Below are 25,498 nucleotides of genomic sequence, written 5' to 3'. Positions count from 1 at the left end.
GTCAGCTTCCAAACTGCTTTTTTTCTTCTTGTGCTGCAGGAGTAACGCTGACCCTCCATGGATTCTTGGAGGATTTTGCAGCTCTGCGCGGCATCCGGCAGTGAGCTGCTAGCAGCTGCCTTGCATTCCTTCTTCCAAGCAATTATGGGGGGAAATTTTCTGCCATAATTCGAGAGCACAAAATGATCCGCAAGCGAGCGGAGAGGCTTGTGAGGGGACATTGGATCTGAGCAGAGGAAAGTTTTGAGCGTGAGGAGAAACGTTTGAGGAGGCACAGTGGATATTTGAAAGAGATCAGCAGTTCTGAGTATGAGCACTGCAAGTTTTGAGAAGAAAGACATGAACTGAAATTGTGTGCTCTCGAATTGTGGCAGAAAAATTTCCCTGTAAGCAAACAAATGTATTTACACAGTGCAGAAGAAACTAATTTAAACTCTAGGACTTTTGGACAAAGTTGCTTATTTAAATTTAAGAACAAAAAGTAAAAAAAATAAAAATTCTGGAAATTCGATATTCCAAGACCAACTCTGCCGCCACACGTCTCCTCCAGACTAGCGACAGCAGCGATTAGTAAACACCTGGTGGAGCTGCATGTCTGCTGAGCTCATCATACAAACTACAAACGCTCCTAACAACGGATTTAAACAGCATCATTGAATGGGATGGAGAAGCATCGTCATGACGGTTTGGATGGAGATGGAGAGTCAGGAGCAGTGGGTGTTCTTAAAGAGACAGACCGATTTATTTAGATACAGCTATGATGTAAAGTCAAACTTCAATTTCTTTTCAGTTGTTTTTGATATATACAGCATTTTCATAACAACTGAACGTAACGTCGTTACTTGATTGGGCTATAAAATGGTACTTTGTGCCTGAAAAATACATAATGCCTCCTTCACTCTAGTTTCTAATGTCTTAAAAATAAATACCTTTACATGGTAATTAGTTATTTCTACGTAAAGGTATAGCATTTAATAACCAGTTCAAATCAGGTTTTTTTTTTTTAATGGGCCAAAAACAGGATTCAAACTCAGTCTATGTCAGTCAACTGAAACGAACTAAAAATTTTCGTTTTCATTACAAAAATACTTACAATCAATCAGAGTGGAGCCAGTGGAAGGTTTTCTGTGTAAGGCTGGTTTGCTTTGACACAATCAACTTAAAAGGGGCTTTCACCAAGTTCTACCACTGCATGCTAAAAAACATCACCAACCCTGAGCAAGCATGGGGAGACGGTGCAGAGGAACAACACTCCCTGAACAAAGCCCAAACCAGGATGACCAGACCTCTGCCTTGAGAACGGGGAAGAAACTGAAAGAGACGCTGAGCTAAGGAAAAACAGCCACTGAAATCAGTTTTAGTTCATCAGTCGGTGCAGGATGACGTGGAAGCTGCTGGTCAGGTCAGCAGGATGAACCTTTGTCCTGCTGAGCCTCAAATGTTTCTGAGTAACATGAGAGGAAAAACAATCCACAGCTCATGTTTCTAATTAGAGCTGCTTGATGGCCTGCCAGGGTCTGGTTGTATTGTCCTTGTATCCAATGATACTAACTCTAATACTGTACCTCATTCTTCCACTGTCTGCTATAAAAAATGGAAAGTATCTGGCTTACAATTACGGTATAAACCTGAAGGTCACATAGAAAATTATATGAAAAAAGTTCAAATAAATTACTTTGCAGCTTCTAGTTTGTATTTAGATTGTTGTGGAGAAATGTATTTACCAAAGATAATTATTTTAGTGTTTTACTGCAAAGATGCCACAAAAAGTCAATCATTTTTTTCAGTTTAAACACATATGATGTAAAACCAGTGATGAGTTCACGCTGTCCCCTGCTCTGCTCTGTTGAACCGGGTCGGCCTCAGAGCTACCAGCCAGGCTGCCAGCTCAGCAACTTCCTCTCTGCAATGATTTTGAACTTTTCATTCTTTGATTACAGAAATCTTTAAACTTTATCACTGAATGAAACAAACAGCAAAAAAAAAAAGTCTAAAAAATGTTTAGAAAATTTAGTGTGAATAAGTCGGCAGCTCCTCTTTTTTTAAGCTAGTTGAGTGTTGATGTTGTTCACTGTACTTCCTGAACACATTTGGCTTCAGTGGTCAGCACAGAGGAAGTTGTTATGCACGAACAGCTGATGCAGTTTCAGAATTAAGCGTTCCATTTGTGTTGCGGTGAAAAGCAGCATAGTTCGTACAGGAAACCCAGCAAAACCAGCAAAGAAGCTGCACACAGCCCAGACTGCCAGCTACAGAAACACAATTCATCACGTTTTGCTGCTTGACTTTTCCTCACAGCCTTTTAGAATGGCTGTTTTAAATGATACTTTTAAAGGCGCAGTGTGGAAGAAACCAGGCGCTCTCTGGGTCAGACTGTCTTCTCTTCTTTTTTTCTAACTGATGACATCTTGCTCTGCCACACAGATGGGGCTGAATTATCTGGTTTCAGCTCTGCCTTTGAATGTCAGCAGAGTACAGTTCAAACTGTGGTTGTTCTGTGCAGAGTAAAGGTCGAGCTTCTTCTACGCCCACTCACTTTTGAATTTGTTCTAAGTGACTGAGCTTACAGAAATCTAAGTCTGGGCAATTTGAACCGGGCTGGTAAGGTGAGAAGGATGAAGGATCTCTCTGCTCTTCATGTGTCAAACTCAAGGAATGTGAGCCAAATCCAGCCCTTCATAGCGTTTTATGTGGCCCTCTGGATTTTAGACTAAAATACTAAGTGTGCTTAAATATCATGTTGTCAATCAAATCAATGCAGTTTTTATCTGTTTACTGCCAAATAATATTAATCAATCCCTCCAGCTTCTTGAGAATTATTGTGGAAATTCACTCAAAATATACAAATCCCTGCACTTTTTTGTGCTAATTGAGAATTTATTGCAGATTTTTCTCAAAAGAATTATTAGGAGTTTTTCATCTGTTTTAGGGTCATGTTGATGAGCTGAATCCTAAAATCACATTGGTTTTGCTCAATCAGGTCAACTTTCTGATCTATGGAGCAACATTAGCATCAAAATGCAGGACTTGTTCTCATATCTGGAGAATCTGATCAATAAGTGATAATGTTCAATTCACATGTACTTACACTGTTAATTAATGTGCTCTGTTAGAAAACAATTTCTTTATGGTTCACAAAACCATTTTTGGATGAGAAATATTAACAGAAATGAACTGATGATGTCACAAAAATGTAATCAATTTAGTCAGAAGATCAGATTTTTCTAAAGCAAAATAGAATAAAACCTGACCTGATTGAGAAAAATGGATGTCATTTTTGGATTCAGTTGTCCAAAATAGTAATTCAGTTGAAAAAACAAAGACAATTTCCAAAAAATATGCATTTATGACAGAGTGTAATCTGTCTCATGTAATTATCTGTCCTGCCATAGTGATAGTTTGAAGAAAGATGTAACAAAAAAACAAACAAAAAAAGCAACCTTTTGTATATATAAGAGGCAGGAGGGGAAGAGCAGGATTAGAACAGAGGACAACAGACAGCAGGTCATAACAGAGGGAGCTGTAAACGGGGCAAGCAGCAGAGAAATGATGAGCAGAAGAGCCAATCAGAGCTGAGTGAATGCAGCAGAGGAGAGATGAGATGATAGAAAACACCTGGGAGGGAGAGAGAGAGCTGGCAGACAGGGAAGCATGAAAAGGAGAAAAGAAACCTGAACCTAAAATAAAGAGTAAAAAGATATAAAAACTAAGCTAAGAGATAAAATCCAAAACTTAAACAATGAGGATAAATAAATGGACATAAGGAGTTATCCAAAATGGTAAAGTATAAGGAAATAAACAGTAAAGATCAAAAGCAGAAACAAAAATGAAACAGTCTTAACTGATACAGATAATAGTTTTCAGTCATATGCCTTCATTTTTGTGTCTTGCTCTAGTTTTTTTTTTTTTTTTTTTTTTACTTAAAACCTGGTTCTTGTTCACAAGAACAAAACATAAAATCCGATAATTTTCTTCCCATATCTTAATAGTTGTATTAGAACAGAATATAGTTGTTTATAATATTTGCCATTCTTCCAGAGCTGTCATTTCTGAAAACTAGTTAACATGTTTCAGTTTCATATTTCATCTCAAGTGTTTCTCAACTCAAGGGAGTAAAAATAACCTACATGTTTATTTTTCTCAGTAATTTATGTTATGTTGTTTGTCTTATTTGATTATTAGGACAACAGGAGGCAAATGCAAATCAGCTGATTTGCATTTGGCTTACAGTTCTACTGAATATAAAAAGAAATTATATATACATAAATCACAAAATGTGTTGAGATGGATTTATATATCCACCCAGTTCAGAGCTTTCAAATGACAATAATTAGTGAAAATATGTCAGCAGATGCAATCCCAGCCTGAGCAGGTAGAGACAATTCTGAGGTAAAAACCGTTAAGCAGAAGCAGCTTTCAGGACAAGCAGTTCTGTGCCTCAACTTGCTAGTAGTGGAAAGAACAGGGGATATAATACTTCAAAAGGAAAAAGTGAATTGTGAGGATTCCCTCTCAGCCTCAGTACAGTGTTTCAACAAGCAGAATGGTTCTGTTCTCTCCCTCCATGCTTCAGGTTCTGCCTCTGAGGAAGCCAAGGAAGAGGCTTGAGCAGAACACACATGAAACCTCTGGACTCTGTAGTTTGTGGGCAGAGACTTATGACACTGGTTTCACTTCAGCTTCAATAGTGAAACATGGAATAACCACAGCAGACTATTCGGAGACAGAGAAGTGCTTTACTGACCCTGACAGTTTTTTTTTTCTGTCACAGACTGTTTTAAAAAATGTTTTGCTACTTGTGTTGTATGTCGTATTCAGGCATTTCTGAAAACAAGAGAAAATATCAAAGAAAGAGCTGTGGCGCTTAGTAACCAGAAGGCATTCAGGATGTGCTTCAACAAAGGCATATTTATTCACAAATCACAGACATTTTAAAAAGAACAAGTTCATTAACGAAACATTAACATTTCACACAAAAAATGGTTAGTTCAAAAATATAAGTTAAAAAGTGTCAGTTTGTCACATGACGAAGAAGAGCAGAGCAGAAGTTGACAAGTGAACCAACATCACATGTTGGTCAGTTTTTCTTTCCGGTCATCATCCATGTGTTCGTATGGATAACCTGGAAGACAAAGCGCAGGGCAGAGTTACAGGAAGGAAAGCATTAACAACCACGAGTCATTCAAAGCTGAAGCTGCATGAGCTACTTCAGGAACACGTCTTCCAGAAAAGTTTCTAAAATTATTTAACACATTTAGATCTTGTTTAAAGATTCTGAAAGTTTTTCAGTTACTTAATTAAAAATAATTCAATTGTTTTAAAGCATTTCACACAACCGCAAGTATCCTATTCTATTCTATTTGAGTCAAAATCATCAGCAGTTGCATGAAGCTTATCTGTATTTTCCACAAAATGACCTTCTCAAAAAAAGCCATTTGAATTTTCTAATTTTTAATTTCTCCCTTATGATTTTAAAATGGTTTTAATTTTTATTTCAGCTTTTCAGAATTTAAAAGCTCAGTGTAAGTCTAACTGTTGATCAGATTAACAATTCTTACTTGTTGATTTCAAGCTGACGCTTCCGTCATCAGAAAGGCTTTTCCTGTGAACAGAAAGGGCAGAAATGAGACTTTTTCCCCCCATGAGAAATGATAGAATTGTGATTCATTTAAAATGTTCTCTGTTAGTTTGAAATAACTGACTAAATTAACTTAACAAAGGCAAGATTCAAAGGGGCAATGTTATGTGTTCTTCAGGCACATATTACCATAGCTATTTTAATTCCATTTGTTATTAAAATGCGGTGTATATCAAACATCACTTAAAAGAAATTTGACTTCATAATTTAAACGGCTTGAAGCTGAGCCTGTCTCTTTAAAACCTCCTGCTCTTTCTGAAACTCCGCCTTCAGGAAGTCATCACAACACAGCTCCTCTAATAACTAACAATGTTTTTACCTGCCTAGGACTGTAATAAAGCTCTGCAGATGTGCAGTTCCACCAGGTCTTTGCTAATTGCCACTAGCTAGTCTGAAGGAGCTGAACGGGGGAGTTGCAGGGAAGAGCTGCTCTGTGAGGCAGCTCTGAGGAGGTGGAGTGACGTCCACACAGGCGTTTTGCACAGCTGAATGGTTGCCATGAAAGGATTTCTCAAACATGTATAAACAAATCAGGGTCACACCCCAGGCATTATTCTGATAAGGAATAACATAATGTGATGTGAAGCTCAAAAAACTGGACTTTACATAATATTGCCCCTTTAAACAGCACATCAGAGCCTTTAAATGAACATGCATGGACATGTTACTATACTGACAGTAATTCTAGAACATCTGGGAGTTTTTATGGGAATCTATGAAAACGCAAGTGATCTCCAAGTCTGTTGTATCTGGACTGGAACTCTGTTGGGACTCACTTGTTTTTCCGTGTGCACACACACACAACGGTAATCACAATGGCAACGACGGCAACCGAGACCAAGACTGCAATTAGGATTATCCACTTGGTTTCTGTAAGAAACAACAAAGACATTTCAATGAGAAACCGCCCTACTATTACATTCTGCTGCTCGCACCGAATAAAAACAGCAGCGACATAAACAGCTAACCACTGGTTGATTTGCATGTTCAAAACAAAATGGAATCCTTTCATTAGCTTCAGTGCTGGAGTGTTAACTCAGTTCATGAGGATAAAGTTGAGCAGCTCTTACCCATTCCTCCAGGAACATCAGTAACCTCCATCTCACAGATTGAGCCGTAGAACCCTTCTGGACATGCACATGTGAATGCGTTGTCGTCTGCCACACATGTTCCTCCGTTCTCACAGGGAGAACTGAGGCAGGGACTTGCTGCAAGAGGGAAGAACACAGATGAGTTTCTAATACAAGAGTAGCAGTGATATTATCAGCTAAGTTATCAGCGCACGGAAGCAGACATTTTACTCATCTTTACTGTTTAACACCTTATATTAAAACTACAAGCTAAACCAGCTCCAGAAAAGCATGTAGTGGATAAACTAAAGCAAAACATGCGATTTTTACAGTGACATCTTGAGTTAAAGTTCATGCCTCCCGCCGAGAAGATGCCGCCCTGGGTGGTTGCCCATATCGTAACCCGCTACTGAACTACTCACACATCGCAATCCATGTGTGCAAGTTTGAGTAAGCTAACAAACATTCTCAAATAAGACACCAGCTTTTTGAGATCAGTTAAAAACCTACAGTCAGTTTTTTTATTGTTTCTCCAAAAGGAAAACAAACCTTTGAAGCAGTCTCGCTTTAAGTCGAAGATGGTGCAGACATAATCCTCCTGGCAGCTCTTGGGTTGGCACACGGCTCCCCTGCTGGTACACTCGCACGACTGGGAGCAGTCTTCAGTGACAAACTTCTCATTCAGCTGCAGGATGGAGAGAGAAAAGATGAAGCAAATATCCATAGAGACGCACAAACATGGATACCCTGGGTGTGATAAGGGAGTGCGGCTCACAGAGTAGTATCTGTTGAGGAAGGTGCAGCCACACTCTGGGTACGGCACACAGATCCCCTCGCTCATGACGAAACCAGAGGCACACTGGCACCCTTCCATACAGGAAGTGATGTCACATTCAGAGGGTGCTGCCAGGTCGGCGCAGGATGATGGACAAGCCGTCATGCACTGGGAGTAGGAGCTGTTGGCACCACAAGTCAGGGCTGCAATCCAAACACAGACAGTCAGGTTTGTGAGGGAGTTTGTGGCGGCGGGGCCAGGCTCCTCTTCCCCGTGTCTGAGGATTATTAATCTTACCGCAGTTCAGATTCTGCCTCCAGGCTCCAAGTTTAACTCCGGCCTCCTGACAGGCGGTGGCGTACGCCTCGTAGCTGCCACAGCGCAGCTCCTCGCTGCCCTCCTCAGCACACAGGTCAAACAAACAGTCACTAGAAGGACAGACAGACACATCGAACATGAGCAACTCCTCATACATGGTTCCACATGGTGCCCACAGGATTACTCACTCCTGGTAGGGTTGGGGGTCCACAGTGTCATGGCAGGCCACAAACGGCCCCTGAGGGTCTGATAGGGCTCCGCACTTTTTCACGCTGTTGTAGTCGCTGAGTTGAGACGCGGAGCAGTCAGACGTCTCAAATCCTGACTCTGGATCTGTCTCCACCTCTCGTCTGGAGAAGGACAGAGGTTTGGGATAAATATGACTGACTGCTCAGGCACACTCATCTGGGTAAAAACTGACTAAGGCAAATCTTGAATCACTTCAGAGTGTTTGCTGTAGGCCTACATTGACCCATGTATGTAAACTGCACAGTTTTATTCTGGATTTTTCTAGGAGTGACGTGATAGTCGAAGAAACTGTCCAGCTGCTTTACAGGCAACAACTAAAGAAACATTTTTGTTTTTTCAGGTTTTAAAATCTGCCGTCTATGAAACATGCAGTGATATATGCGCAGTGGGGACTGGACTTCAACATGTTAATTTTGATTAATTAATCACATAGATTTTGAGTTTTAAGTTGGAACCTTTGTATTGATACGTTTCCGGTACGCCCATAAATCTGACGGACAGGTGAGATCCGCAAACACAAACCACAAAGCTGCTTGTGCAGACCCACTGATTCTGGAAAAGATTATTGTTGTGTTCAAGTCATTGAACATAAATTGAGCTACTCTATGAGTGAAACTATTCAATCCTAAAATAGCATCTCAATGCTAAACGTGCAGCAGCAGCACAGACGTCTCCGATGCTAATGTCAGCGGATTTCTAAAGAAGTTCCATGAATGATCAGGAGTTCCTGAAACTCTGGAAAGATGAACAGACAGAATAGGACATTGTTCCAATTTGATGGTTGAATAACCTGAAGAACAGATTAACACTATAAATATATTTGTTGTTGAGCTCATATGTCTATTTATTCAATAATTTAGTAGCAAAAAGGATTTTGAATTGAAAATGTTGCCTAGCATTGTTAGCTCAATTAAAACTTTTCATTGTGTCCCACTACTACTGCAAAAGGTTTATTCTGCATCATTATGCCATGAAATGCAGCTGTTGTGGTGTCAGCATCTTGATCAGAACCCCCTGAAAGAGGGGATTTTGTATCTCAGTGGAAAATCTCTGATTAAATAAAGAGTACATGAAGTCTTAGTGAAGCAGTTACAACGCTGGCTCAGTTTCTCTTCATCAGGTTTCCCTTCCAGACTGACATTAATAAAACATGTTGAACCAACATCAGGATCTGTTAAAACAACCAACAGAATGATGAAGCCGAAACTTCCTGATAGACATCATATCTACAGAACCCTGTTCTCATATCAATTTGTCATTTAAAATGAGATTGTTCACAAGTTTCTGTGTTAACAGACTTCTTGTATTTACTAGGAATGCACCGATTGCAGTTTTCAGGACGATTTCCTTCCTTTAAACTCCTTATCTGCCAATTCCCGTTGTGGCAGATATCAATGGATCGACTAGTGTTGTTTCAACTACTGACTACACACATGCAGTCATGACCTGGTGGGTGTGTCTGTCACTCAGCCTCTCTCATGGCAGAGCAAAAGGGGACATCGGTGCACCACTGGGATTTACGATGAGGAATGTTCACATAGGAGTAAAATCCTCATCAACCAACTTGAACACAAGCAGTTCTCCTACCTGTGGACATGAACGGCCGTCTGAACGTCAGAGATCTTCAGCCCACCAGCTTCTCGGTCATTGGTTCTCCAGCTTTCTCCAAACTCATTCAAACTCCCGACCACTGTCCCATCAGGTTTCATGTACTCGTTTCTTGTGATGCCATCATAGTTTCCACACAGTCCTCTGACAGAGTTCCTGTATGTGCTGGGGAGCTCAATTTCTGAAGGAACCAAGAGGGAAAATGGAAGTGATGGGGATGAAGGCATCAATACGTAGGTTGAAGGAAGGTCTCAGTATGGTGAGGTAGATTCTTTACCTCCACGGATTTTGCCATCAAAGCGCACTGTGAGTCCAAAGTCTGTGGAAAGCTGGACTTCCTTGGAGTTCATTGTGATTGTCAAACCCCTGACCGGAGTGAGAGGAGGTGTGACACGCTCTCCGTTCACCTGAAGGAAATAAGAGTCAATGACTTTTAGTTTTCTTTACAAAAAAAGGTTGCACCGATGCATGCTTTCCTCCAGAACTCACCAGCACAACGTTCTTCTCCAGGAAACGAACGCTGACGCCGTAGACGTCAACATACATCTGATCGAGGATGGACACTTTCTTGCTCAAACCTCGCCTGATGTTCTTCCCTCTCACAAGCAGGGGAACCTGGGAGTCCAGGAGATTGTGGCCCTGAGTCAGGATGTAGGTGTTAGCTCCTTGGAAGTGATGTTTGAAGCCGTCGAAAGTCCTGTAGTGAGGGTCTCCAGTGATGCTGCATCGGTCAAACTCTACAGAGGATGACGATGGCAAAGAGACGGTTAAAAAAAGAAACTAAACTGCCAGGAATCAACGAGTCTCTGATCTGCACATGTCTGATATTTCTAGGATGTGTGATGGTTAAGTGTTGAACTCACTGCTGGGCTGGCAGTAGATGTCTCCGTTTTTGTCCAGGGCACACACTGAGTTCGAGTTACAGCTGTGGCTTTTACATGTGATTCCACCACCAAGGTTACAAGTACACAACTCAGAACATTTATCTGTCAGCCATGAGTCTCCCACCTGCACACAAGAAAACCGATGCTCAGTCATATTTATCTACCGACTCCTACATAATGTAATTTCCTGATCAGTATATCACATAAACATGGCTCCAGGAATGTTTTCTTATTTTTATGTGATTCTTTGAATCTCACTGCAGTGCATTATAGACTGGACTGAATTTGTCAGCATGATAATTGTTATGAGACAGTTTTGATGCAAACTGACGTAAGAATTTAGAGTGTAAACTCTGTGCTCAAATCCCTCGTTGTTTCTGTAAACTACCAAATGTATTCCATGGAAAAATAGTTTTCTGTCTAAAATACTCTGCCGTTGTATTACTGAACATCCAGGCTGATGTTTGCTGTCAAACTCACATCATGGTACTCTCCGTCCGAGCCCACACAGCCACATTTATCCAGAGGAACACACTTGTCATCACTGAGGACGTATCCGGCGTTGCACTGACAGCCTTCCACGCAGGTGGTTGGTGGAAGGTGGCAGGATATTGGGAAGAGGTCAGAGCAGGTGGGGGGGCAGGGCGGAGTGCAGTCTGAGTAGTGGCTGTTTGTGGGACAGGGCAGCGCTGTGAAGAGAAAGGAGCATACGGGGTGAAGCAGTGACCTCTGAGCTGGACCGTGACTCATCAGCATGAATGAAACTTACGGCAGAAAGTGTTGTTCCTCCAGCTGATGGTGACGCCGGCGCTGTGGCAGGCCTGGGCGTACGCCTCCACGTTGTCACACAGCGTCGACTGCATGCCGTCATACTCGCACATGTCGTAGATGCAGTTACCAAGGAAGGCCTCGGGGGGCACTAGAGAGTGGCAGGGCTTGAAGCGGTCAGACATGATGACCTCAGCACACTGAGCCGTAAACAGATTCTCTTCTTCTGTGGTGCAGCTGGGGTAGATGTCGGGGCGTGTGTCCGGCTGACAGCTACAAACAAAAAAAATCCGTTCAACTTTACTAAATGTCCCTTTTGCAATGCAAACACAGAAATATCCTAGAGTGCAGTTATGCATTTTTATATTTGCTGAAACAAAGCTACGCACCATTCAGATAGTTACAGTTAATCAGATTTTGTCGACACTTACCCAGGATCACTGTCTCCATCCGATTTCCAGCTGTTGCCCAGTTCAATCACGTCCTTGGCTGGTCTCTTATCAGGCATCAGGTTATCATCAGAGTTATCATGGTTGTAGTTCCCACACATGCCACACACCTGGTCAAATCAGAAACCAAGCTTCAGAGACCGTCCTACACTCACAAATGACAAAGTAAAACTTGTAAAATGCTCTCTCTACCTTGTTGAAGTATTCTCCAGGTATGGTGACTTCCAGGTGATGGACTCCATCAAACTTCACCTGGAGGCCAAAGTTTGTGTCCAGAAGGCTGTAGGCTCCGCTGGTTATCACCTTGGCTCCAGCTTCTTCTATGGTGAGCGGGGTTCGCACACGCCGCCCATTCAGCTGAAACAAGACGCCATGAAATGAGACGTTGGATATGGTTTTGGTTTTTTTGCTGGCTTTAAATCATCCATGCTCATGTCAGTGAGTTTGAGACATTACCAGAACTCTGCGGCCCTTCTGGAGCTCAACCTCGGTGTCGTGAGGCAGGTAGACTTTGACGTAGCGGAGATAGGAGGCCTCTGGCTGACCACGCTCCTCGTTTTTAGCCACCACTTTGAAGGGAGTTACCATGCTGCTGTTGCACACCTGTAGGATGTAGACAAAATGCATGCAATGAACATGTCTGATTGTCTCCAAATGAAGTATGACCTCAGACAATAATGCTTTATCATATGACTCACAAAAGCATTGGGATTAATAAAGTATTTTTCAACTGAAGCAACAAATAGACACATTTCAAATTCTATAGTAACTCCTGAGTCAATATCAGGGAGATTTATCTGATAGTCGCTCTGTACGTGTCACTCTTTCACTTCCTGCTGAAATGCCGTTCACTCTGCTGCATCTCAACCAATATTATTTAAAATATTTTTTTTTAAAAATCAGAAAAAGTTACAACTGTTTAATAAGCATTATGGCTTCTGTAGTGCTCTGCTCAACCAGACTACAGATAATATATAATAATAAATGTTTTAGGGTCATGTTGATGAGCTGACTCCTAAAATCACATTGGTTTTGCTCAATCAGGTCAACTTTCTGAACTATGGAGCAACATGAGCATCAAGATGCAGGACTTGTTCTCACATCTGGAGAATCTGATCAATGAGTGATGAGCAGGAGGAGAGATTCCATCAGGACAGGGAAGAGACGGAGAATTTTACAATGAAGACGTGATGTTCAAGTCACATGTACTTATTATCAGTGTTTATTATTCAATCTACAGAAATCCAAGTTTGTAACATTTAATTAATACACTCTGTTAGAAAACAATTCTTTTTTTTCTCCTAAAGCCTTTTTTAATGGAAATGAACTGATGATGTCACAAAAATGTAATCAATTTAGTCAGAAGATCGAATTTCTCTGAGTCAAATTAGAATAAAAACCTGATTAAGAAAAATGGATGTCATTTTTGGATTCAGCAAAATAGTCATAATTCCGTTAAAACAGACAACTTCCAAAAAAATATTTATTTGTAACCCAGTGTATGTAAAGCCTTTCTTCCAAGCAATTTACTTTAGACTGTATGATTGTCATTCTTGGAACTGAATCAGTTTGATAATATTAATGTCAGTCTAGACTAGAACAGGCTGTCTTCTACTGCTGGGATGAATCAGGAAGCTGATTATTCCTCACCTCCACCAGTGTGTATGTGCAGGTACCCATGAACGTGTGCATCACACCGTCAAAAGTGTAATAGTGTGGATCTCCAGCGACATGACACACTCCTTTACCTGGGGAAGGAAGAGGAAGTGATGTAACCGTGGCAGAGGGATGCAGGAACAGATGCCTGGGATGTGTGTGTGTTTCCAGGTTACCTGTAGAGTGACAGCCCAGAACTCCCTCCACCACCTTGCACTCCTGCGCCGGGCTGCACCGCCACGGCTCACAGGTGACGTTGAGATTCCCGTTACACTTACAGCGCTCCGAACAGTCAGACTCGGTGAACCAGGTGTCTCCAACCTGAACACACACACCCACACACACGTTCAACTCCTGCCATGAGTCACACATGCTTTCTATTCTTGCAATGAATACCCACCGGTCTGTATTCCCCTTCTTCATCTGTACATCCACACTCACTGAGTGGGACACACTTGTCTCCACTGAGGACCAGGCCCTCGTTACACACACAGCCCTCCACACAAGGGTGCTTGCAGGAGCCCCCGGGACCTGCAGGGTCCTGGCAGCTGGGCTGAGGGCAGGCAGAGGCACACGGCTCATAATGGCTGCCGGCCAGGCACTTCAGAGCTGCAGGGGGAGGAAAGGCGGAGAAGGCAACTCTTAAAAACAAGGACAATCTTTTTAATCAGGAGTTCCATCAACTCAGCTCAAAAACACACACACATCTAAATTGCAATATCAGAGACTGCGTTATAAATTCGGTCACCACTAAAGTGACTTGCCCTCATTTGAACCTCTCACAGGTGTTGTCTTTCATTCGGCTACACTACGGTAATAAAGTGGCACAAGTCAAGAGGGAACGAATAAAAACTGCACGAACTGAACAGCTGCCAGGATAGGTTCAGGCTTTATGACTTCATTTCTGCTACAGTCTGTCTACTACACCAAACAGACTGAAAAAAATAACTGAAGGAAATCATTAAGATGTAAAATCTCTTTTCATATTCACGTGTAAATATGACAGTTTCCACACAGTCTGACGTTTTTCCTTTGGTTTTGCTGCTTGTGTTGTTCAGCATGGTTGTCTTCCTGTTCATACAACTCTTATGTCCTCTTGATGTCCTCAGCTGTCAGGATTTCTACTTCTACATCACTTATCGCATATGTAAAGATGGCATTATGTATTTTTCAGGCACATATTCCATTTTATAGAACAATCATGTAACGTTATCTTCAGGTGTTATCAAAATGCTGCATATAAAAATGTCTCAAACTCGACTTTGCCTTAAAATTGTCCTCTGTCTCTTTAAGAAGCTCCCACTCTTTCAGACACTCCTCTTTCAGCACGTCATCACAACAGTGCTTCTCCAGTATGTCATTTACAGTCATTATTAGGAGCATTAGACTGAGAAATAGTTCCTATGACGAGCTCAGCAGATGTACAGTTCATCAGGAGTTTGCTAATTGCTGCTGCCACTAGTCTGGAGGAGCTGAGAGAGGAAGGGGTGCTCTGTGAGGCGGAAGCTCGACTGGGGACTACGGCTTCAAGGAGGAGCGTTGTGTGAATAGGTGAGACCAAGAGATTAGTGGTTGCCACGGGAGATTAAAGGATTTCACAAACATGCATGAAAGAATGAAGGTAAAAACACTCCCGGTATGTTTTAGATGAAGATAATATTATAACATGATGCAAATCTCAAAAAGGGTTAGGTTTTTTTTTTTCATAATACGTCCCCTTTAAAGTTTTACTGCCAGACTTGTTCCAGAGTACTTCAGACGTCTGACAGCAAAATACAATGTGTGGTCAACGCCCAATAAACTGGTGGAAAGAACGAGGTTTATAGCAATCTAATTAGATGGCAGACATAATGGTAAAACCAGCAGACTACTGGAAGATTATATGAGAGGTTTGTTTAATGAGAAATAGTTCTCTTCTTCATGGCCCCACCCTTACACTGAAAAAACAATTCGGTCAAGACACAAGGAGTCATAGGAACAATCATACCAATAACTTCACTCAATATTCAAAGGGAAACTCCAGAGATAGCCGGTAGAAGCATCAGCATGTGGTGGCATCTATTCCCATCATGTCCCAGTAATCACCAGTAATAAGTCTAAAGAGATGACCTGGTGGTGAGGACTATCAGGCTGAGGCAGACTTACGACAGAAGGTGTTGTCTCTCCAGTGGATGGGGACTCCTGCAGCAGCACACATGTCAGCGTAGCTCTCTATGGCCTGGCACAGGGCCACGGTCTGGCCGCCGGTGGCACACAGGTCATACACACAGTTCTCAAAGAAGGACTCAGGAGGGACGACAGAGTGGCATGGCTTAAAGATTCCTGAGGAGGAGATGAGAAACAGGACTGGTGAGCATCACGTTCATCATCCTGTTAGACTCTCAGACCAACCAGAACAGATCGCTATTGTTTTATTATTCTAAATGTTTTTCAACTCCAAGACCTTTCTGATTCAAGAGATTGAAATATTAAACTGTACTAAAGTCACATTATGTAAAACCCTATGAAGTCCAATATATTGCATATTTTGAACTTTTGTTTTGTCACCTGACCACTCCTGACATGTGTGTGTGTGTGTTTAGGTGTGTGAGCATTAGTGTGTGTGAACCAACCAGTGGGATCAGTGATCATTCCACAGCTGGTGGGCTTCTGTGCCTCTTCCTCCACATCTTCATCACAGTCTTCCTCTCCTCCACCGTTAGTGCAGCTGGAAAAAAAACCAAAAACGTCCATTAGAAAAGAAGATCAGTTTCCATGTTTCTGGAGACACGACCAGATTCTCTGCAGGCTGCAGACATTCCAGCTTCTTCAAAGACAGATGATATGGGGGAAGTATTTTGTTAATGTTTAATGAAATCTGGAGCAGAAAGTCAAATACTCATCACTCACTCTGGCCGAGGGTCAGGCACCTGCCAGCTGTCTCCCAGGTCGTTGGTGTTAGAAGCTGCTGTATTGTCTGGTTTCAAGTTGTCGTCGTTGGGCTCGCCGTTAAAATTTCCTGTCAGGAGCAGAAACATTTTTGTTACTTACAAAATGATGCACTTTGAGATTTTCTTCATCTGCCATCTGAGAAGAAGCTAAAATAATTCGCTAATGTGTTTCTTACCACACATGCCACAAAGAAGGCCGTTGTATGAAGTTGGAACGGAGACGTCTGCGTGGTGATTCCCGTCAAACCGAACCCTCAGCCCAAACGATGTTTCCAGAACGACAAACTTTCCACTCAGGTAGATCTGAACCCCACTGATGGAGGTAACAGGTGGAACAACTAAAGTCCCGTTGACCTGAAGAGAAAAGTCACATTTATGAAGCAGCACAGAATGCAGTGCTTTTTACTCACACGACAGAAATTCACTGTTAAGGAATGTGAATCCTGCCAGTGTCCGGTGGTTGTACTTGTGGTTCAGACCTGGACTTTGCGACCTTTGCCAAGGATGAAAGTCACGTCGTTCACGTTGACGACCACAGCTCGGACGTAGGAGACCTTGTTGTTACTCCCTCTGTGCTCATTCATGGTGTCCACGGTGAAGTACGGCAACCCGGAGGACTCGTTGCAGGGCTTGGTTAGTGTGTAGGAGCAAGCACCCATGTAATTGTGGGTTTTCTTATCAAAGGTGGTGTAGTGAGGATCTCCAGAGACTGAACAGATACCATTTCCTAAGAAAGAGAGGTTGGATTTGAACCAAGCTGTGTTCAGACACTCAGCCTTGAAAACCATCCTTTTCTATGTTACTGTGGCTTGACAGAGCAGAAACAGACTTATTGGAATATATAAATTATAGACCCAGTAGTACCAACAAGCAGAAAACAGCTAACAGGTACCAGCATGTTGGATCCCTGGTGGTTTTGCGTACTCCATATTTCCCCAAACATTAATTCTTTGTATTTCATCACCAACACAAAGCAACATGTTAGCTACCATGTGACCCAACAGGCAGTGTGATCTAAGGAACTCCATGTGTTGTGCTGTCTGTACAGGTCACATGATTCTGCCTCCCCAGCGTTCTGCTGACTCTGCGCTCCAGGTCCATCGTGTGTTTTAATCCAGTCAATGTTTCCATCCTGGATGTGTTCTTCCAGGTCTCACAACTTTTAATCTCTACAACGTCAATATCCACTTTATATTTTTAAATTATTTACCAAGTTATTTGTTTGTTTACGTGTTGTGAACACTGCAAATGAGGGAAACACCTTCCAACTACATTCAAGTTATGGACATGCTGAAGCTTCATTCTGTCCATGCAAGGTTACATCAGTAATTTTGTGCAGTGGTTGATTCCCCAGTGACCCGTTATGATGGTGGTGTGGTGCTAACATTTTAGCATACAGCCGTATTTAATGATATCAACTTTAACTATATTTTAAAAGTAGAGTTCAGCAAAAATGCATCATCCTCAGTCAGATTTACCTGCCATAGAGAAAAAATTCCCTCTTTTTTAAATGAAGGTGTAAATTGTACAAAGATATTTCCAGCTTTGATCTAGACTTATACAGCCAACCAGACTGACAAAGGATAACATCCATGAAAAGAGATTGCAGAAAAACGTTGGACACTGCAGATCAATATCACCGCGTGTGCATGTCCGCAGACGACATTCATATTTAATAGCGTGTTGAAGTGTGTGTCAGTTTGACTGTTCTTAACTCACCTAGAGGTCGGCATTCATACTGTCCGTCGTGCAGCTGGCAGCTCTCAGTGCCGGGTCTACAGCTGGTGTTATAACATTGGAGCAAACCTCCTTTCTGGCACTCACACTTCTGCTCACAACCCTCCAAGTACCAGTCCTCTCCAACCTGAAAACCATACGAACAAATAAATACTGATTCACTCCCGCTTCAATGTGAAAAACAGCTTCCTTAAATGATTTTTATCTTGATATTTTTAGACACGTGGAGAGAACGCTCCTTAAAATGTGTGTCGTGTGCACCAACATGGATCTTTCTCGGCAATTCTCACAAAGAGGCTTTGAGCTTCTAGCTTTTCCTTCTCGTTTTTTTTTTTTTTTTTTTTTTACAAAGTTTCCACAGAAGGAACAAGTCATAGTGAATCGGTTAAAAACCGGTTCCACTTACAGGATAGTACGTCCCACTGGCGTCCACACAGCCACAGTCTTTCAATGCAACACATCTGTCATCACTGAGGATGAAGCCTGGGTTACACTCACAGCCCTCCACACACACGTCCTGACAGCCAGGCCGGCCGGCCACACCCAGGCAAGTTTCAGGACAGGAGCTCACACACAGGGAGTACGAGCTGTTAGGGGGACAGGCCAGGGCTGCGTGGACAAACACACCGAGGACAAACAAAATGGTGGACAAAGGGAAGGCAGAATTAAAGGAAGAAGGGAATAGAGAAGGGTGGGTGGATAAAAGGTAAAATAGGAAACAAAGAAAGAGAAAAACAATAAGTTGTGTGGATAATAAACCAGATAAAGTAATAATCATAGTAATAGGAATATTTAATTCCCACCTCAACCCAGTTCTTATGTTTTGATGATGAAACATCAAACCTGTTCTATAGCAAACATTTTCCAAAATATTGGAAAATGTTTGTTTTAAATATAGTTAATATTTGAACTCCTCACACGTCTTCTTTGTCACGCTTACAGTAAATGTGTCAGATTGTGAAACCAATTATAGCATTAGACATATACAAAGCAAATACAAAATGTAGTTTTTAAAAAAAAAAATTGTGATTACATTTAAACAGTAGTTATCCAAACCCTTATTAAATCATAATCCACAAAAGTTAATTTCTTTAAGTTTACTTGCCACAACCAGGGCTGGTTACAGCCTGGCCTCCATAATAAAGAAATATCTAAAATTATTTATATTTATATATATATAAATCAATTTAATGAAGTTTGATTTACACTTCACTTAAAGAAAGAAATTTAGAGAACATATAGAAGGAAACTAAAAAGCTAAAAAAAAAAATATTGTATCAAAAATACTTTTATTTCAAGGTATTTTTGAAATAAAATGACGTCTGATGTGTGAACAGATGTGTGTCTGTTCTATCATCCATTGATAGAACAAACAAAGCTCTAAAAACACAAACTCAGCCCAGCTTTGTGTACAGAAACAACACTGCAGCTGATCCTGCATTAAGCCCTGCAGTCACAGGCTTAAGCGCTAAAGCTAACATCCTGAAGATAAGTTGTTCTGTTTATACAGCTCTTGAGAATACCTGACAGAAACTCCTTTGTCTGGATTAAATTAGCTTTATGTCTGAGTGAGTAGAGATAAAACTGTAGTTTATGAATTTATTTAACTTGACCTGATGCAATAAACGTATGTAATATTTCTATAAAGGTGAACACAATGGATTAAACATATAAATCAAATACATTTTTAAACCATTTTTTAGGGATATTATTGGCATGGTTATTGGTATCGACTAAAATTAGCTGTAAAATTTAATATTGGCCATTCTGTCAAAAAATCTCACCGATATAAAAGGTGTTTTTATATGACAAACCAGTGACAGTGATGCACTGATTGAGTGTTGTCATTGTCTTAGAGAGCAAATGTCATGAATAAATTTGACATTAAACATAATGCAAGTTGAAAGTGTTGCATCATTTTCAGCCTAATTTTTAGCATTTGCATTTGGTAGCAGAATAAATTGACAAATATAATGCAATATTTTAATGCCACAGTAGAGAAAGCCATAGAGTTTCAATAAGTAGGTATAGGAAAAAAATATTGGTATTTGTGTCAGTTATCGGTAAAATGATAAGTAGTATATCGGCATATTGGATAATGACCAAATATTAAATATTGTACATCCACGCTACCATTTTTACACTTTTGGATGCTAACACAGCTAACAGCTACATTTGTGTTAGAGGAGTTAACCATAGACTAGCCCACTTTTAAACCCTCTATAAAATGAACAAGTCAGGTTAAGTCTCTCGCCTTTATCTTCTCACATCTCTTTTAGCTCAGGCTGACTCACAGCAGAACACCAACGGCAGTCAGGAAAGAAAAAACCCTACTGAATAATGTACTGATACTTGAGCTGCAGAACTGAGAGAACCAAACTGCAGCTCCGGTAGCATCATGCAAGCCAGGACTCTCACTGACTTTTAGATGAAAACAGACAAGTTCACTGCAATGATCTGGAATCAGTTAACCTAGCATAACACACAAATGTTCCCTTTGCTGCTTTTGTACGACCCCAGAACTAAAAGTGGTTAATCAGAAATATTTCCACACATATTTCTGTAACACATGTAACATAAGTTACAGTGCATACATTTAGTAAGACTAAACCACTAATCAGAACATTTGATTTGTGTCCTCGGTGCTTAACTGAGAAGACAATAGGTCTCATGGAAAACTTACGGCAGAATTCTGGAGTTCTCCATTGGTGCACCGTGGCTCCAGCGCTCTGGCATGCATCAGTGTAAGCTTGCAGCTGGTCACACAGCACATGCTGCTGGCCGCTGAACTGGCACATGTCGTAAACACAACTTTTGAAGAACGATGTGGGATCTACAACAGCGATGCAGTCCCTGAAGAAAAGAGAAACACACTTAGGGACATTCGAGGATCGAAGAAGGACATTTTTCAGGACAGTCACCAAAAAAGCTGTTAAAACAGAACTCTGAAAGATCAGGAGAACACAGGGGAGAGGAGACAGAGCTGAGCACTGATTACTTCAGAAACTCATAAAAACTTTGTGTTTTGTTCTTCAAACTGATCCAGTAGTTTCCAAAGGAATTGTGGAGGATTTTTTAAAAATGTAAATCTAAATTGTTCAAACTTTTCAAAACCTAAATCTATAGCTCATAATGGCAGAAAGGAAAACAAAGACTCTGATTGGTCAGGCCCAGAGCTAACATTCTGTCTGCTTTTAGCTCTCAGTTAGTTTCTGCAGCCAGGCCACAGGTATGAGGTGTGTGTGCGTGTGTGTGTGTGTGTGTGTGTGTGTGTGTGTGTGTGTGTGTGTGTGTGTCTTTGCGCATGGTATGCCTCCTGGTTGTGTGTGTCTGTCTCTGATGATACCAGGATTGATGACTTTATTTGGAAGGATGTAGTGACCTCTAGTGGCTGCTATGAGTGCATAGATGTGAAGCAATTATGTTCAGAGTTCCAAAATAAGATATAAATGTAATCAGAAGCATGATAAGGCAGATATATAATGTCTGCCTCAGTGCAATAAATGCTTTATTGGGATCTTCAGTAGGCTTTGATCCCATTCCAAAACAAAACATCCAATCAGTGCAGTTTTAAAGGTTCAGTTGTTGCCAAGCCAAGCATAAAAATATCACATAATTGCATGCACATAAAACCTTTACGGGATTATTGCCATCATATAACTGCCCCTGTATCTGCAACGTGCAATTTAAAGCATCAAAACTGGACAGGAAGCTGCTGACGCTGCTGAGGAAAGGGAGTTCCCACTGACATAAAGATCTGGTAAAAGATACACACCAAAGAGTTCAAGATGAAAGCTAAAAGGATCCTCAGTGTTCTCTGTACAGCTCAAAGTACAGCTGTACTGTCGAATCACTGATTAAAAAAAGGTTCTTAATGTTGTGTCTCACCTGAAGGGTCCAGCAGGATCTTTTATTTTGCCACATTTGTCTGGTTTCACCAACTCATCCTCCAGGGTGGGGTCGCAGTCTGGGTCCGGCTTCGAGCCTTGGGTGCATCTACACAAACAAAAGCCATCAAAATCAGCATGGATTTAATGAAAACAACATGTTATGTACTGTATAGTACGTTTGTACAGGAAGAGACTGTTGAGAAACAAATATAAATCGCCAAATAGAATTTATTTTAATGTTTTTATTTCATGTTTTTTACAAAGTGCACATGGCGTTATCAGCGCATTATGATTATGAGATACATTTATCAGTTGAATGTTAATAAACTCACCTATCATCCTCGTCCTCTTTCGTCTGCCAGCTGTTTCCAAAGTCATTGACGTTGTCTACCAAGGAGCCGTCTGGTTTAGTGAAGTCATTGTTTGGGTTCCCGTCGTAGTCGCCACAGAGACCACACATCTGGTCATAGTAGGAGCTGGATGAACACAAAGGGAAGAGGAGTCCTGAAGAACACGAGCCATAAAATCTTTAATGAAATATATATGAATAAGCAAGATTTGATCCAGGGATGCTTCAACTTCTGGTTTATTTCAGAGAAGTATTGAAACACAGCTGCTCAGTTACAGAGCAGGTCAACACTGTGAGAAAAAAAGTTAAAGACACTTTACATATAATTTACAAAATACATTTATACCAACCTAGGTACTGAGATCTGGGCATAATGATTTCCATCCCATCGAACACGGAGACCAAAGGTCGTCTCCAAGGTGACGTACTGACCGGCAAGACTGATTGACATGAGCGGAGAGGGGGAGTGAGGGAGGGCCACGCGCACACCGTTCACCTGCAAGACAGACGGACGTCGAAAATGAGTTCAACCAGGATGAACTAAACAGAGCTGAATAAATATTTGCTTTCATGCTTATATTTAAAGAGCTGCAACAATTAAAAATGGAAAAGTAATAAAGTAGCTGAAGAAGAAGAACAAATACTGGTTTGAACAAGTAAATTCAGTGAACCAGACACAGAGAGAATAGCACATATGGTTGATGTGTGGTGAGGACAAATTGGATATTCTCTGTGAGGAATATTAGCCACTACACTGGTCAACAGCCAAAAAATTATCAGGGATTTTTCCAACTATTTAAAGGTCATGTTGATGAGCTGAATCCAAAAATCACATTGATTTTGTTCAATCAGGTCAACTTTCTGAACTATGGAGCAACATGAGCAACAAACTGCAGGACTTGTTCTCACATCTGGATCGGTTCTCTGAAAATTTTACACGATGAAGATGTAATGTTCAATTCACATGTACCTACCCTGATCAGTGCTTATTATTCAGTTCACAGAAATCCAAGTTGGTAACATTTAATGAATACACTGTTAGAAAACAAGTTTTTCTCTCCTAAAACCTTTTTTGGATGAGAAATATTAACAGAAATGAACTGATGATGTCACAAAAATGACATCAATTTAGTCATAAGATCAGATTTCTCTAAATGAAATTAGAATAAAAACCTGACCTGATTGGGAAACATGGATGTCATTTTTGGATTCAGTGGTGCAAAATAGTCCTAGTTCAGTTAAAAAAAAAATAAAATAAAAAAAAAAATATATATATATATATATCTGTAACCCAGTGCTATGCTAACAATGAAAGCAATGGAAGCTACAGTCCATACAGACCAGAATTCTCCTGGACTTCATCAGGGTGACGGTGACTCCATTCACAGTGACGTAGAGTTTTCTCAGGTAGGACAGGCCTGGTCCTCCTCGCTCCTCATTCTTGGCCTCCACAGAGAACCAAGGACCTACACAAGTAACAGTCACGTCTCTTCGATGTTATCACTCTGTATTTATTCACCACTCACTTATTTTACTGGACGTTACATGTATTATGGAGCAGTAACACCATAGACTAGCTTGAAGTTACATTATGAACGTTTACATTGACTGGTCACATTTCCATGTGACCATCTAGTCATATCTTTTTAAGTTTTTCTGACTAATCTTACAAAGACAGAAAGTGTAAGCACAGCATGAAACCCTTTTGTTTTAGTATTAAATGATGTAAACATGAAGCAGCATTGTTCTACCTGTGTTGTTCTTGCACGTCCTGGCCAGTGTGTAAGTGCAGGTTCCCATAAAGCTGTAGAACTTCTTGTCAAACGTGTTGTAGTGGGGATCCCCAGAAACCACACAGTCCTGTGACCCTGAGCAAGCATGTAAAAAACTTCAAGAGCCAAAGCTAGAGCAGTCAGCAAAGCATCAACAAATTCTTTCTCTGTTGTCAGAATGAGTCAGGCTGCGCTGAGCTATCTCCTGCAGTTGTTCTGCTGGCCTAAGTCTGTAGCACTCTATTTCTTTCTCCTGCTACTCTCCAGTTATGCAAGAGTTAAAGTTATTGCTTCCATTAACTAACTGGCATTACTCAGCAAGAGAGGGGTCTTTCATATTTTAAAGTTAAATGTGAATATCAACTAGAATTGCTAATGCTCCTTTTAATTTCTAAGACATTCAAGATTTTTCAAGTTCTCAGCTGGAGATATGAAAGATCAACTCTGAAGTCAAAGTTCTGACCTGGAAAATTGGACTTCAAAATCCAATATGGCTACCACACATATGTGGTAACCAGTTTGGCAAATGGCAGCTGCAACTTCATCATTGCCAGTGCATCAAGTATAACACTGTTGCAGTCTTGCTGACTGCTATCCACATTCACACAGAGTGTTTATTGGTCAAACCATTCATCATCTTCAGATGATCTATGTGTGTGTATTTACCGGTGGGATAGCAGCCCAAATCTCCATCCTGAACTTTGCACTCGTGCATTGAGGGACACTGTGACGCCTCACAGGTAACAGATGGAGCATTACACTTGCACTTCAGCTTACAGTCGTCCACATAGAACTCCTCTCCAGGCTGAAACAGATTAAAAAAAAAAAAAGTTGTAAATCTCACAAGCAGTAAGACTTGTCCACCTATGTGTCTTCTGATCATTTAACAAGGTCAATTTGTTAATTTGGATAAGAAACAACAAACAGTTTTGCTAACTTATCGATAAACCAATGTATCGATACACATTTATTTGTGAAAAATGTTCTCAATTAAGCTGAGTCAACAAATGTAAGTGGGATACAGTCCACTGAAATATCTGTGGGCCTATAATGCCAAACTCCATTTACCTTGTAATACTGTCCGTTTGAGTGATTGCAGCCACAAGTATTACTTGCGACACACTTTCCAGCACTTAGCACATAACCAGGATCACACACACACCCCTCAGAGCACGGTCCACCACAGGAGGAAGGTCTTCCAGAGCACGTCTCCTGACAGGGGTCAGCACAGGGCTCATAGTGGCTGTTAGGGAGGCATTTCAGTGCTAGGAGAAAACAGCCAAAAATCAATTATTGGGGCAGAAATGCAGTAGTTATTTGTTTTAAATGTTAGTCAGGAAGATTTGATGATAACTTTGTTCATATATAATCTGGGTATATCTCACAGATTCAGATTGAACAAAAC

The 25,498-nt window shown here is 41.0% G+C and overlaps 1 protein-coding gene across 1 annotated transcript in view; it reads right to left on the bottom strand.

Annotated features, from left to right (window-relative positions):
* Positions 1–4,888: 4,888 nt before the first annotated feature.
* Positions 4,889–25,498, bottom strand: part of zanl (zonadhesin, like) — a 26,339-nt gene continuing 5,729 nt past the window's right edge. Inside the window, exons 6-40 of the mRNA XM_015046631.1 lie at positions 25,162–25,358; positions 24,760–24,898; positions 24,073–24,189; positions 23,663–23,787; positions 22,672–22,817; positions 22,305–22,448; positions 21,971–22,078; positions 20,766–20,935; positions 18,489–18,691; positions 18,065–18,209; positions 16,825–17,072; positions 16,522–16,699; positions 16,305–16,413; positions 16,028–16,122; positions 15,561–15,737; positions 13,816–14,024; positions 13,592–13,736; positions 13,410–13,507; positions 12,216–12,362; positions 11,952–12,116; positions 11,742–11,869; positions 11,312–11,583; positions 11,023–11,231; positions 10,522–10,666; positions 10,148–10,395; positions 9,936–10,065; positions 9,638–9,839; positions 7,990–8,151; positions 7,781–7,911; positions 7,484–7,686; positions 7,258–7,393; positions 6,709–6,846; positions 6,415–6,508; positions 5,559–5,602; positions 4,889–5,122 (exon numbers count right to left, since the gene is read on the bottom strand). Coding sequence (XP_014902117.1) covers positions 5,067–5,122; positions 5,559–5,602; positions 6,415–6,508; positions 6,709–6,846; positions 7,258–7,393; positions 7,484–7,686; positions 7,781–7,911; positions 7,990–8,151; positions 9,638–9,839; positions 9,936–10,065; positions 10,148–10,395; positions 10,522–10,666; positions 11,023–11,231; positions 11,312–11,583; positions 11,742–11,869; positions 11,952–12,116; positions 12,216–12,362; positions 13,410–13,507; positions 13,592–13,736; positions 13,816–14,024; positions 15,561–15,737; positions 16,028–16,122; positions 16,305–16,413; positions 16,522–16,699; positions 16,825–17,072; positions 18,065–18,209; positions 18,489–18,691; positions 20,766–20,935; positions 21,971–22,078; positions 22,305–22,448; positions 22,672–22,817; positions 23,663–23,787; positions 24,073–24,189; positions 24,760–24,898; positions 25,162–25,358 — 5,363 coding nt within the window. The 3' untranslated portion in view covers positions 4,889–5,066. The remainder of the gene's footprint in view (positions 5,123–5,558; positions 5,603–6,414; positions 6,509–6,708; positions 6,847–7,257; positions 7,394–7,483; positions 7,687–7,780; positions 7,912–7,989; positions 8,152–9,637; positions 9,840–9,935; positions 10,066–10,147; positions 10,396–10,521; positions 10,667–11,022; positions 11,232–11,311; positions 11,584–11,741; positions 11,870–11,951; positions 12,117–12,215; positions 12,363–13,409; positions 13,508–13,591; positions 13,737–13,815; positions 14,025–15,560; positions 15,738–16,027; positions 16,123–16,304; positions 16,414–16,521; positions 16,700–16,824; positions 17,073–18,064; positions 18,210–18,488; positions 18,692–20,765; positions 20,936–21,970; positions 22,079–22,304; positions 22,449–22,671; positions 22,818–23,662; positions 23,788–24,072; positions 24,190–24,759; positions 24,899–25,161; positions 25,359–25,498) is intronic.

The sequence above is a fragment of the Poecilia latipinna genome, unplaced genomic scaffold (assembly GCF_001443285.1).
Source record: "Poecilia latipinna isolate Pla-1442-1.1 unplaced genomic scaffold, P_latipinna-1.0 Scaffold40, whole genome shotgun sequence".
NCBI lineage: Eukaryota > Metazoa > Chordata > Actinopteri > Cyprinodontiformes > Poeciliidae > Poecilia > Poecilia latipinna.
Note: the sequence above shows the minus strand (reverse complement) of the source record. Positions and strands in the feature narration are given on the sequence as shown.